Here is a 13,500-nt window from a genome sequence, read left to right as displayed (position 1 = left end):
GAGTAATGATTATGGTGATGGTGATGGTAGCAGAGATGTTGGCAGTGATGGTGGTGGTGATGGCTAAGGTGGTGGTGGTGGTGATGGTGATGATTAGAACTGGTAAGGATGATGATAGTGGGGAAAATATGATAATGTGGCAGTAATGATGATTACTATAATGGTGTTGATGGTGCTGGTAATTATGATTATGGTAATGGTAGTGACATGATGATGATGGTAACAGTTATGATGAAAAGTGATGATTATAGTGGGAAGAAATGATAGCAATAATGACAGTGATGGTAGTGACCATAATGATGATGTGGTAGTAGTGATGTGATGATGTTGGTAGTGATGGCATGAGGGGTGATGGTGAACATGGTGGGGAGGAACGATGGTGATGAGGATGCTGGTTATGGTGATGGCGATAGCAGCAATGATGATGGTGAAGGTGGTAATGATGATCGTGGTGGTGGTATGGGTGATAATGATAATGATGGTAATGGTGGGAAAGGTAACAATGACTGTGCTGTTGGCGACAGTGTGGATGTTGCTCATGGTGGTGGTGGTATGGGTGATGATGGTGACAGTGGAGAAGGTGGTGGTGGTGAATGTTTGTGATGATGGTGACCGTGAGAGTGCTGATGGTTGTGATGATGGTGATGTAATGGTAACGATGGTGGTGATGGTGATGGTAACGATGGTGGTGATGGTGATGATAATGGTAACGATGGTGGTGATGGTGATGGTAATGGTAGGAGCAAAGATGGTGGTAGTGATTGTGGTGAGGTGGTGATAATGGTAGTGGTGACGATGATGGCGATGATGGTGGGTCCAGGCCAAGACTCTTACAAAACTAGCAGCTCCTATGAATGAGCTACTCCATCCCAGTCTTGGCATACCCTGGAAATAGATGCCTTTTAATTTGTCCACCAAGGTAGCTGGACAAACTCAAGGACCCTGAGAACTGGGGAGAGATATCAATGATCCTAACACCTCTTCCTGCGGGGACCCTGCTGGACCATTGCCTAGTGATACAAAAGGTCATCTCTCAGGGCCACCGTCCCCATCCCCACTTTACCTAGTGTCCTCTTGTTAGAACCCTCTTCACTGACCTGCATCATTCCTGCCTCTGCTCTCCTGCCACCTGCCCATCAATGCCAGCTCTGTGGTCCTTTGGGTGACAAGTGCCCGAGGAGCTGATTGAGGCCTTGGCTCTGAGTCAGGCATGTGGACAAGAGCCAAGCCCTCTGGCTCCAGAGACTCTGTCCCCAGCTCCACTGTGTAGCACTGTGTGTAGCATAAAGGAAGAGCTGATGGAGAACACTTGGGGAGATGTGTAAATTTCCCTGCCTCTGTCACCTGTCTCTTTTGATTAATACTCACAATACAGCCTGTGTCTGGCCAAAAACCAAATGTCCCCATCTTCTCAGTGAGTCACAAGCAGAAGAGGACAACAGCCTCTAACAGAGCAGCCCTGGGAGGCATGGTCATGGGCAGGGAGGTGTGGCCATGGGCAGAGAAAAGGACTTTAAACTGAATCTTGAAGAGATGAGCAAAGTCCTATGGCCTACGGGAGGGACCACATCCTATTGATAAGGACTTGCTGGGATCCCATGACACGGCCCAAGAGCTTCCTCTAATCTTCATTCAGAGTAAGGTGACCCCATGTCCTTTGACCCTGAGCACACCTCTGAAACTACCTACCTTACTTATTGGCTGTGTCATCTGTCCCCCAGGTACATGATCACCAGCCTGGACCGCACCCACGCTGGCTTCTACCGCTGCATCGTGCGCAACCGGATGGGGGCCCTGCTACAGCGGCAGACTGAGGTCCAGGTGGCCTGTGAGTACAGTGGGGGCTGGGGCAATCACGGGCCACTACTGCTGCCTTTCACCCCTGTCGTAAGTCAGTGGAGCCCTTCCTGAAATGGCCAGGTCAGTCCTTTCATTGGACACCTGGTAGAACTGAGGCTCAGAGTGGGCATGGGAGCGCTCCAAAATCACACTGCTGATCAGTGGCTTATGTTTCTCTGTGCAGAGGCTGGAGAGCCGGACACTCCCCGGCACTTTGTTCCAGAAAAGCATGACCTTGACTCTGTCATCCTCTAGCTCATTCAGCAGGAGCAATGGTTGCAGTGACTTTACTGTCCTCCAGATAACTCACCTGGAGCAGTCAGAGCATAGGGTTCTCATGATCTTCAGGAGGCATTGGGAGACGCCTCATGTGGGAGAATGATAACCCTAGGAGGGGATAAGGAATGATGTATTGGGGCTCCCAGAAGTACCAAGGGGGCAGAGGTTAGAGTAATTGGTCATTACTCAACCTTGGTGGTTGACTCCTTCTCCTCAGTGACACCAAAGCCCAGAGAGGTTTCCTCAGGTAAGGGAACAGCAATGTCAGAACACTAGGTCCACCCAGGGACCACCACCCCCAAAAGCACTCGGCATCCCTTCCCCAGACCCACTGCTTCCCGAAAGACCAGCTGCTTGCTACAAAGGAGACCCATGGTGGGTTCTTTTAAGCTGGCCAAGGACACATTGGTGGTCTGGGAAATCTTCATGAGTGCTGGAATTTTACAAGAGAAGCTACCTCTGAAAAGTAACAGTAGAGTGAATACCAGGGAGAGGCTGCTATGGGGAGAGAAGTCGAGGATAGAAAGCATAGAGAAAGGAGAAAACCTCAAAGCATGTCAAAGAATGTATGTGATAATTAGGGAAAACAGCCATAATCAAAAGTGGAGGACAGGCCGGCCCATAAACCAACATCAAAGACAGCTCAGTTCACACCCTAAGAGCAAAGCCCGAATCTCAACACTGGGTTTCAGGAAGCTGGCAGTGCTGGAGGATGGCCATGGGGCTCTTACCTTAGTGCCAGGCATGCCCACCTTTGTGACATTATGACATGATGTTGTCATTTACAAAATTTACTCTCAAGAACCCTGCATTCTGCCGAGTGGTGGTGGCGCACGCCTTTAATCCCAGCACTCAGGAGGCAGAGGCAGGTGGATCTTTGTGAGTTCCAGGCCAGCCTGGTCTACAGAGCGAGATCTAGGAAAGGCGCAAAGCTATACAGAGAAAACCTGTCTCGGGAAAAAAAAAAAAAAAAAAAAAGAACCCTGCATTCAAGTTACAAAGGAAAATACACATTCACACAAACCTCATAATGTTTGAAGGACATTTCTGATTGTGTGTTGCCCACATTCATAACTATAGGGCACATGCAGCCCACGGACTATGAATTGGACACACTAGCCTCTCATCATGTCCCAGAAACCTGCAGGCATGGAGCTGGGGAAAGCCTCCAGAGAGATTGTATGCCCCAGGTGTATGTCCATGTGCATGTGAGTGTATGCACATGTTCAAATGTATTCATAAAGGTTGATCTGTCTTTTGGTTTTTGTGTGTAAGGAGAATGAACTTATCTGTGTGCAACTGTGTTCACATACACATGTGTCTAAAATACGTGTGTCTGGGTCAATATGCCTCTATGCAGCAGTGCATGTGTTTGTGCAGATGTGTGTCCACACACTGCATGGATTTGTGTGTGCAAATGTGCACATAGGTATATAATTACACATACACACAGCCTGTGCTCACAGGTATGTGTGTGTGTGTGTGTGTGTGTGTGTGTGTGTGTGTGTGTGTGTGTTCATCTAGAGATGTGCAGATCTAACTTGACCTGTTCTTTCCTCTTGGGAGGGCAGGAAAGAACATGTTCCCCTAACTTTCTCCATCAGTTTGTCTCTGTCTGTCTGTCTCTCTGTCTGTCTTCTTGCACAGGGTCACCATTCTAAGAGTGGGTGGTACCTGCTGTTTCTCCCAATCCCTGGCTCACCCTCCCCTCTTTTGCTATGCCCACCTGGGGGCAGGGGAGGAGCTGGCTCCTGTGACTTCAAGCAGCTTGCTCCCCAGTGGCCTTTATAGGGATCCTGGAGCTGAAAGGCCCCGCCCCAGCTCCCGCCCCTCTAAAGAGGGCTTGTGACTTGGGTTCTAATGAGAAATTAATAAGGGCAGCTGTCTAACAACTAATGATAATGGCAGGGTCGTTTTTAAAAAAGATTCTTTACATGTTTTTAATTACAGCAATTAAGAGGAGTCAATAAAACCTCTCCCCTGACCCAGCCCCCTCCCTGGCCCCATGCAGAGTCTCTTCTTTGTGTTTTAAAAGTCGCCATAAATTTCTGCCATTGAGCGAGTGGAATGAATGGCCAGGAGATTGAAAAGGTTCTCCAGACTCCCATGGATTCCCATGAGTCAGGCTTTCACTACATCCAGGGCCTGCCTGTTGGTACCTCTCTGTTCCCCTCACCTGGGTGATGCCCCGTCCCCCTCCCCTAGACCTTGCTGACATGCTCAGAATGGAATTTGCCATCCCATCCCATCCCACCCCACAATACCAAACAGGGCATGGCAAGGGCCTGCTTGTCCTGGGAACCAGACCCACTTACTTCCCTCATCATCCGTGGGATTCGACATCACTCTGTAGATGTGAAGACTGGGCTGAGACTGAAATGCCTCTGAGTGGCCAGCTAATCCTGGTTGCCCATCTACAGTGTGAGTGTGGAGAAAGGATGAGACAGCAGGTACTGTGCAGCCTCTTGGGGCAATGTGACAGGTTTGTCATGAGCGTCCATTGCGGAATGTTTACATCCATCACGCATGTTTGTATACATCATGGCTGTAGCTAGCAATGTGTAGTGGCATATGCCTATCATCCCAGGTCTCGGGACTCTGGAAGAGAGGGATGTCAGTGGGTTATAGGCCAGCCTCAGAAACATGGCAATACCCTTCCTGGAGAAAAAATAATGAGTGCAATTGCTGTAGTGTCCCACAGCATTCCCAACACTGTTCCAGGTAGTGATGATACAGCAGAAAACACAATCAAGATCCCTCCCTCCAGGAAAGCTAAGCCATCTATACATATAATATTATATATATGAGGCCCATGAATGAATGCAATGTACTACAAGAAAAAATGGAGCCATATGAGAGGAATAAGGGAGAGGGGCAGGAATCCTACTCCATGAAATAATGGAGAATGACCACTAAGGACATGAAATTGAGCAGTCTGGTAGGAAGGTGGGTGAGCCACATAGAAGGAAAGATCATCCGAAGCCAGGGAACCAGTGTAAAGGCCCTGTGGTACACTTGAGGGTCTGGGCTTGGGGTGGCAGGAGCAGAGCGAGGCCAGCAGAGAGCATCAGAAGGTAGACTGGGGGTATGGAGCTTTGGGACAGACCGTGGCATAGTACGCTGCCCTCAGAATGAGCTGGAAGTCACTGATGGTTGAGGGAGGGCTGAGGTAGGATCTGGTGGAGAGATGGGTGTTCTTTCCGTGATAAATACATAAAACCACAAGGAGATACTTGGCCATGTGCACCCAACTGACAGAACCCAGCCTGCAACCAGACCACGTGCGAAAGGGATACACCTATATAATTGGTAAATTGATGAGATTAGGGAAGTAGTGGGGGGCATAATTAGTCAAATTACCGTGTATGCACCCTCCCAGCCAGCGATTGCATCTTTGAAATGGTTGCCCTAGAGGGCTCCCCAGAGCCTGTGTGCAGGGAAGGTCATAGGGAGGGGGGGGGGGTGCACAGCATCAGCACCATGTGACCCAGTGAATTCCAGGCAGCTATGAAGATGACTGCACTGAAAGCCAGGATTTCAGTGGTGGTGGGGATGCCACAAGAACCACATTATCCACCCCCCCCCAAAAAAGAGACCACATACAGAGTAATCCCAGAGGTGAATATTTAAAAAATAGGTTGAATTAGCCATGAAAAGCCTGAGTAATCCTGTTTATGAGGACATATGAGTAGGTAGCCCAACATTCTGGAGAGAGGTTAGCCCTGAAAAGGCCGGAATGGGATGGGGAGGCAGCCAGGGAAGGGAACTGAGTACCCACAATGTCCTGACTTTTGAGCTGGGTGTTGACTTTTTTCTTCAAATTATACATATAATTATATTCATTTTTGTATGCATGATCCATCTGATGATTTAAAGATAAGTAGGTACAAGGATGTATTCTGCAGTAGAATTGTTACCTCACAGGCCCTTTTAAGCGCTAACAAAGACATCAAGCGTGAGCTCCAGGCCACATCCTGCTGTGCCTCAGGCCTGCGGTCCTCTGCTCTGGTGGGAGTATGTCTGGAAGGCTGGCTAGGCCCTGCAGGGCATAACGTGGTGGGTGGGTGGGTGGATTAACAGCATTTCGGGGAGTTAGCAAAGAGAGTGAGGAAAGTTCCCAGGGGACCTGGATCCAGCCTGTCCTCCTCAAACCCATTTCCCTGCCTCCCTCCCAGCCCCCAGCTGTTCAGTACATCCCAGCTGTATGCAATGAGCTGAAAAGGGCAGAAGTATACAATGGATGCTGCCTGCTTGGACCAGGGGCTCTCTGAGCAGACCCTAGAGCTCATGTGACATTGAAGAGGAGAGGATTCCTGGGGCCTGGGGTAGGGTAGGGACTCTGAAGTAGAAGTGTATAGGATGGGATCTATGCAGACCAGAGACCAAGGCTAACTAAGACCGTTTTTCCTCTACCCATCCCACTGTAAAAATAAACATGCATGCCCACCTACAACCATCCACACACATGTGAAAACATATCCAACCATCCAGCCCATCACACACACACACACACACACACACACACACACACACACACACGAAACCATTTACTCTACATATATGCATCCCTCCACATATACAACCATCTACCTATTTATAAAACAACCATATATAGCCACATGCAGTCCATCCACCCATACATACAAACAACACACACACACACTATATATATATATATATATATACATATATATATATATATATATAAACATAATTCAATAATCCATCCTTCCTTTTCAGCTACCCACTCCCCATCAGTCCAGTCCTCCATGCATCCATTCCCCATGCAGCCCTCCATCTCTCCATCCATGCAGTAACCTCGCCCTACTGACCTTTTACTTGCTGCCTATACCCTTTCCTTCTGTCCCACCTTATAACTTTTTCCTTACACACCACACACACACACACACACACACACACACACACACACGCATGCATATACACACATGCACAGGTATAGACACATGTGCATATACACACAAGCATACATGCATGTGCATACACACCTAGCTACACCTATGCCTTATTTATGCCCCAGCCTGAGGAAGGTTTCGCTAGCACTTCTCAGAGAACTCTGTCCTTTCCTTCCAATTGTCACAATTGTCACAGATGCCACTAAACATGTCCTTGTGGTCTTATCTTCCAGGCCATACTGTGAGCTCAGTAACCAGTCTTTCCTTTCTTTAAGATTTTTCTTTAAATTTTATGGGTACGTGTGTGTGCCTATGTGAGTCTGCATACCATGTGCATGCAGAGGCTCGAAGAGACAATTGAGGGCACAAGACCTCCCTGGAACTGGAGTTACAGACTGTTGTGTGTCAACACGTGGATGCTGGGAGCTGAATCTGGGTCCTCCGCAAGAACAGCTCAGAAAGACCAGGTCTCTTATCAGCACTTTCACAGAGCCCACCTGACATGCAGTGGGGCTCCATGAGGAGCTCTTGGTTCTAGGCAGAGCAAGGACCTAGCCACCTGGTAGGCAGTTGCTTGTGAATACAGTAGAGTCCAGATGTCTGTCCATGCTGATCACCTCCGAGGAAGTAGGAGAGAGCGTGGGTTTCCGCAGAGAGTGCAAAGCTGAACAGGGAGGGTGTGCAGAGGGCGGCCTCACTGTGCTAGACCCTAACTACTTAACGTCGGATCAGCCGCTTCATCTCCATGAACCCTCATTTCCTCGCAGACCAAATGGAGCTAATAAAACAAGAGAGAGTGGGGAGAAAGAAACACTATTATCATGAAATTGCTTTAAATTGTTTAAATCTATCTTCTGAGTTCTGCGAAAAGTTTTTTAAAAATAGATAAAAATTATTATAAGAACTAAAATCAGCCTGATTTATTGATGTGACTTTTTTATAGATAGGGCCAAGTAATGGAAATTAATAAACAACTAAAAATGCATATTTTTTCAAATCTAGCTTGTCATGTTATCGGAAGCTCAAATGAGATAATGCATGTGTAGTCTGTCTGGAAAGAGACCAGGGGTAGGGTAAATGCTGGGTTTTCATTCTATTTGGATGGTTTGGGATAATCTTTGTTGAAGAGGTAATGTTTACACTAAATCATGAAAAATGTACAGGATTCCAGTATTTTAATGCTGAGAATATTAGATATACTTATTTGGCAGCTTTACAGTCTTCCCGTTTCTATGGCTGCATAACAAATGACCCCAAGATAGTGTGGTGCAGAACAATGTTTTAAAGCTCACACTACGAGTCTGGAATCTGGACAGGGCACAGTGGGGACAAGACATAGCCAGTCCTGCTTGGTGGCAACTGGGGTCTCCATAGTGGACACAAAGGCTGCAGGTGAAATCACTCGTGTTCATCTGGGCATCTAGTGTTGACGGCCATCACTTGGGAACCCCAGTTCTCCTCCATCAAGGTATTCCCATGCACACTCAGCTGAGCTGCCTCACAACATGGTGGCTGGATTCTAAGGGTGAGTATCTCTCAAGTAGAGCCAGGTAGATGCTGGCTCCTTTAAATAACTTCACCTTTAAGACCATGTAGCATCCCTTCCAGCATGTTCTATTGATAGAATAGGCTTAAGCTCCCAAGACTCAAGGGGAGGGTATATGTGGGAGAAGTGTGAGTCACACTGTAATAAGAGCATGTGGGAAGGGGGATAAATATTGATTCAGGCACCTTTGGGAAGATGCTATCTGGCATATACACATCATCTCATACAACCCCGGTATAACTCACGAGGAAGCTACCCTTGTATTTTGCTTTTGCAAGAAAGAAAATTCTAGTTCCTCAAAGTCAAGGGTCAAAGACTTGGGTGAATGGGGGCCAGGATTTGAATTTGACCCTTGACGTCTCCAAAGTTACTATATAATGTATTCAGTGCCTGCCAAAGTTAAAACAAGGATGCCGTCAGTAGCTGTTTTCTTTTAAAACACTAAGTTCCATTATGAAGGATGCTAGAGAGCCAAGGTACCATGGTGAGCTATGGCTCATCCTAGTAGCATTATGGGCAGGTACGTAGCAAAAATAAAGCCTAGCTGTGGGAAGTAGCTTGTATGCCACTCAAGGTAGCAAGCCAAGACATGAGTGTTAAAGCAAGAACGGCTGTTTGCAGTCTGGTTATGGAGAACCTGGAATCCAGGCAAAGAGATCTAGACTTTCCTGGGGCAATAAGGAGACCCCACAGGCTCTAAGTGAGAAAAGAAAGAAAACAGCCTAGGACAGTGTGGGGCAGGGGTAGGGATTGATCTAGATGTAGATTGGAATCCAGTGGCTCAACCAATGAGCTAACTTGTCGGGAGGGCCTTGGTTCATGAAACCGAAGGAAGAACTGAGGACTTTGTGGGGGATGGGGAAGAAACACCAATGACTGAGGATTTGAGCTCAAGTGACTAGGGAAAGGGGTGGGTAGAGGGCAATAAACAGGACAAAAAGTAGAGCTTGTTGAGGATGTAGCAAGGTCTCCCCACCCTCCCACCACTCACCCACACCTACCCACACTTACCACACCCACCCACACCCACCAACACTGTTAGCAGACTGTTAGGAATGGTGTCTTGGAGCCCAGGGAAGAGTTGGAGCTAGAGACCTGGAAGGTGTTTGCAGAGAAGTCATGGTCAAGGTTAGGTGAGCCAGCAAAGGATCAGGGTGTCTAAGAGGGTCAAGTCTGGGCTGGAGAAAGTGAGCAAGCGTGCTAGCAGCCTTACCCGTGGGTGTGCTGCAGCAGCTGCAAGCAATGGACTCAGGAACTCCGAGGCCCAGGTGTGTTCCACGGGGCCTCCCATGTCCTGGGAAAGTGGGAAGTGGGGAGCACCAAGTCCCCAGGAACTGCCTGAGGTGGGGTAGAAGAGCTCAGGGCTGCCTTCAGCCAACAGAGCAGTTCTCAAGCTTGGCTCATGCCGGAAACACTCCAGAAATACTGATGCCTGAACCCCACCCACTCCACCTCTTACCTCTAGGAAACAAGAGGTCCTAGGGTGCCCCTGAGCCCTGAGAGGCTGGCTGATCCAGGACATGAAGAGGCCATGGAGTTAGGAGTTGACAAAAAGCTTCTGCCATAGTAGGGCACGTGTTTTTGTAGTTAGGAAGGGGACCCTGGGTAAAGGTGAAACAAGGGCTCCATCAGCCATAGTCTGAACTCCCAGTGCAGATCGGCCTGCTGGTCCGGCAAGCCCAGGTCTAAATGTGTCACAGTAATAGAGTAGAAGATGGAGTGAGGACTAACAGGGGGATCCCCATCCACACTCCCTACCAAAGAAATGGGAAGCTTTGAGGGTGGGGATCCCAACAGCAGTTTTTAATTTGGGTGCCTCCAATACACAGTCAACCAGCGCTTGTCACAGGTGAGCATGGATGCTCATCACTGGGTGTCATCAGGCTATGGGTTCTGACCAGGCAGGTCCAGGGGCTCTGGGACTCTACATGTCTCAAGGCCCCCAGGGTACCTGTGCTGTGGCCTCATGCATCACACTTGGAGTCTCAAGGATATGAATTCATTGTCAAGGTCATAGAAGTCCAGTCACTCTTTCCCAAAGCCCACTCCAAGACACCGCTGTGGGAACCAATCCCTTCACTCCAGTCCAGCCCAGCGGGCAAGCACACAGGAGACCGGAAGACCCCTACCCACCCACCCCACCACCCAGTCCACCCACACCTGCTCAGTGATTTCTCTGTTCTGTTTCCTCCTGGCTCACAGAAGATCAGGGCTAGCAGCAATGTCTCCGTTTATCTGCCAAGGGCTGGGCATGCTTTAAAAAGAGCAACGGGGTATTTATGTTCAGAGGAGGCCTAACTCATTCCAACATGCCCAGCCTTCCCACTGCCTAAGGGCACAGAGGTCCGGTCCCAAGATCCACAGCCTAATCCCCTGCTATAATGAAATAGCTCCACAAGGCAAGGAAGGGGGAAATGCAACCTAATTCCGGAGTTCAAGGTCTGAGTTCAAATCCTGGCTCTGTTCCTTGCTATCTATATGACCTTAGACATTTTAATTAACTTAGCTGAACCCATCCGAGACAGGTTTTTCCATTGTAAAATGTGTGAAATAATGATAAGCCTCTCATGGCTGTTGGATAAATCGAGTCAAGGATGCATGGGTACAAATTACACAAAACCTAAATGTCAAAGCAGGACACATCACATAGACTACTAGCGGAGGTGTCCAAGAGCATGCCCTGTGACAGACCTTACTGTCTGTGAATGCCTTGAGCTGTATTCATAGCTATCCTGGAATGTGTGCTACCTGGCAAGAGTACAGACAGGCTGGACACCCCTGGGGGGATGTGGGGCGCTGCAAGAGAGGTGGCCTTTTCTTCAGGACCTGCCTCTTGACCGCATTCTTTCTCTGCTCAGCAGTCCCAGAGACTGGATTGACCCCTGACCTCTTCATCTCCTCTCCCTACAGACATGGGGAGCTTCGAGGAAGGCGAGAAGCACCAGAGCGTGTCCCACGGAGAAGCCGCTGTCATCCGAGCGCCTCGCATCTCCAGCTTCCCCCGGCCACAGGTGACCTGGTTCCGTGATGGCCGCAAGATCCCGCCCAGCAGCCGCATGTGAGGTCCTACTCTGGGTAGACTGGAGGGAAGCCGGTCCTGGGGGGGGAGGTCTGGGGCCAGATGGAGTCTCCAAATGCCAAGGAGGGCCCTTCCTATAGAAACGTCTCAGTCACTCTGTAACACAGCCAGCTGGGCACTCCCCTGGATGGTGAAAGAAGTTCAGTTTATGAGGGATTTTCTTGGAATATGCGTGCAAGGACCAGGGCGTTGCCTCCACACTCAACCGGAGAAAAACTCTGCTCCCAGAGGATTTAAGTCACCCAAACATGCCCATACAAAGTTACTGTTGCCATAGGAACAGGCCCAGGACTCTGGCCATGGCAGGGGTGGGTGGGTGCAGGTGTTTATACTTCTTGGGTGTGGCTGGGCTTACTCAGTGTATTTTGACTGCAAGGAGTTGGTGTGGCCAGGGAAGGCTGGAATAGACACACACAACCCTTTCAGCATGCACAAAGACCCCTCTGTCTTCCTCTAGCCTCAACTGTGGGCTTAGCAGTAAAGGCAACACCCTTCACCCCCCAGCAGGCTTCACCTCCTGAGCTGCTCACTCTGGAGCTACCCCAGGCTTTCCTCTCCACTCCAACTCTCCCATCCTTGGAGAAAGACTACCTTCTGCCAACCTGCCCTGGCTGGCTACAACTTGCAGCCTGTGCAGACTGCATGGGGGGGGGGCCCTACCCCCAGCCCCACCACCCTGGTCTGTAGGGAGCAGAGGGAGGTGGGGACAGGTTTGCCTTTGGAAGCATCAAGTCCCACAATAGAAGCACAGTAATAGTAGCTTAAGTACCCGGGCGGTCGTTGCAGATGCCTTTAATCCCAGCAGGCTGGGAGGCAGAGGCATGAGGATCTCTGTGAGTTTGAGGCCAGCCTGGGCTACAGAGTGAGTTCCAGGAAAGGCACCAAAGCTACACAGAGAAACCCTGTCTCAAAAAACTGGGGAAAAAATTTAGTAACATAGTAATATAGCAGCTACAGAAGTTGCAGGTAGTGGAGTTAAGTTCTCCAGACTGTGCTAAGCACCACACACATGTCCCCTCCCTCCCGGCTGAGCAGCCGGTGAGGAAGGAAGGAGGGACTCTCTGCCTTGTTCTTTTTCCTGTCCCAAGAGTATATCCTCGCAACTTTGTCGCTCAGTGTTCAACCCTCACAACAGCCCCCCCGAAGCCGTTGACTTCACCCCACAGCAACACTAAAGAGGGGCAGCCGAGGTTCAACTGCTTTTCCAGATCTTTCCTATCTGCTGAGTCCTGATAATCCTTGCCTTCTGTGAAACATATGTGCAGACAAGCACACAGACACAAGTGCATATGTGCAGACAAGCACACAGACACAAGTAAGTGCACACAAGCACACAGACACAAGTGCACACAAGCACACAGACACAAGTGCACACAAGCACACAGACACAAGTAAGTGCACACAAGCACACAGACACAAGTGCACACAAGCACACAGACACAAGTGCACACAAGCACACAGACACAAGTGCGTGCACACAAGCACACAGACACAAGTGCACACAAGCACACAGACACAAGTGCACACAAGCACACAGACACAAGTAAGAGACTGTGCTTCACGGAGCTGATCCTGACAGCGATTTTCAATCTGACCCCGTGGGAGCTCTGAAATGAACCTATCCTTAGGTTCTTGCCTAAGGCACTTGGACTCAATTTGAACCCCTTTGGCTGTCAGAATTTTTTAAAGCTCTCTGTTTGATTCTAATGTGTAGCCAGAGTTGAAAACCATCCTCAGAGTCAGGCTTAGTGGCGCACGCCTTTAATCCCAGCACTTGCGAGGCAGAGGCAGGTGGATCTCTGTGAGTTCGAAGTCTGCTTGGTGCACGTAGTTCCAGGACAGCC

The 13,500-nt window shown here is 49.2% G+C and overlaps 1 protein-coding gene across 2 annotated transcripts in view; it reads left to right on the top strand.

The window, feature by feature from the left end:
- Sdk2 (sidekick cell adhesion molecule 2) overlaps window positions 1-13,500 on the top strand; it is a 284,873-nt gene that overhangs the window by 157,295 nt on the left and 114,078 nt on the right. For both annotated transcript variants that reach the window (XM_042283063.2, XM_006970439.4), the window contains exons 3-4: window positions 1,722-1,828; window positions 11,488-11,635. In XM_042283063.2, the coding sequence (XP_042138997.1) occupies window positions 1,722-1,828; window positions 11,488-11,635 (255 nt within the window). The remainder of the gene's footprint in view (window positions 1-1,721; window positions 1,829-11,487; window positions 11,636-13,500) is intronic.

Source organism: Peromyscus maniculatus, chromosome 8 (genome assembly GCF_049852395.1).
Source record: "Peromyscus maniculatus bairdii isolate BWxNUB_F1_BW_parent chromosome 8, HU_Pman_BW_mat_3.1, whole genome shotgun sequence".
NCBI lineage: Eukaryota > Metazoa > Chordata > Mammalia > Rodentia > Cricetidae > Peromyscus > Peromyscus maniculatus.
This window is presented reverse-complemented; position numbering and strand designations above follow the sequence as displayed.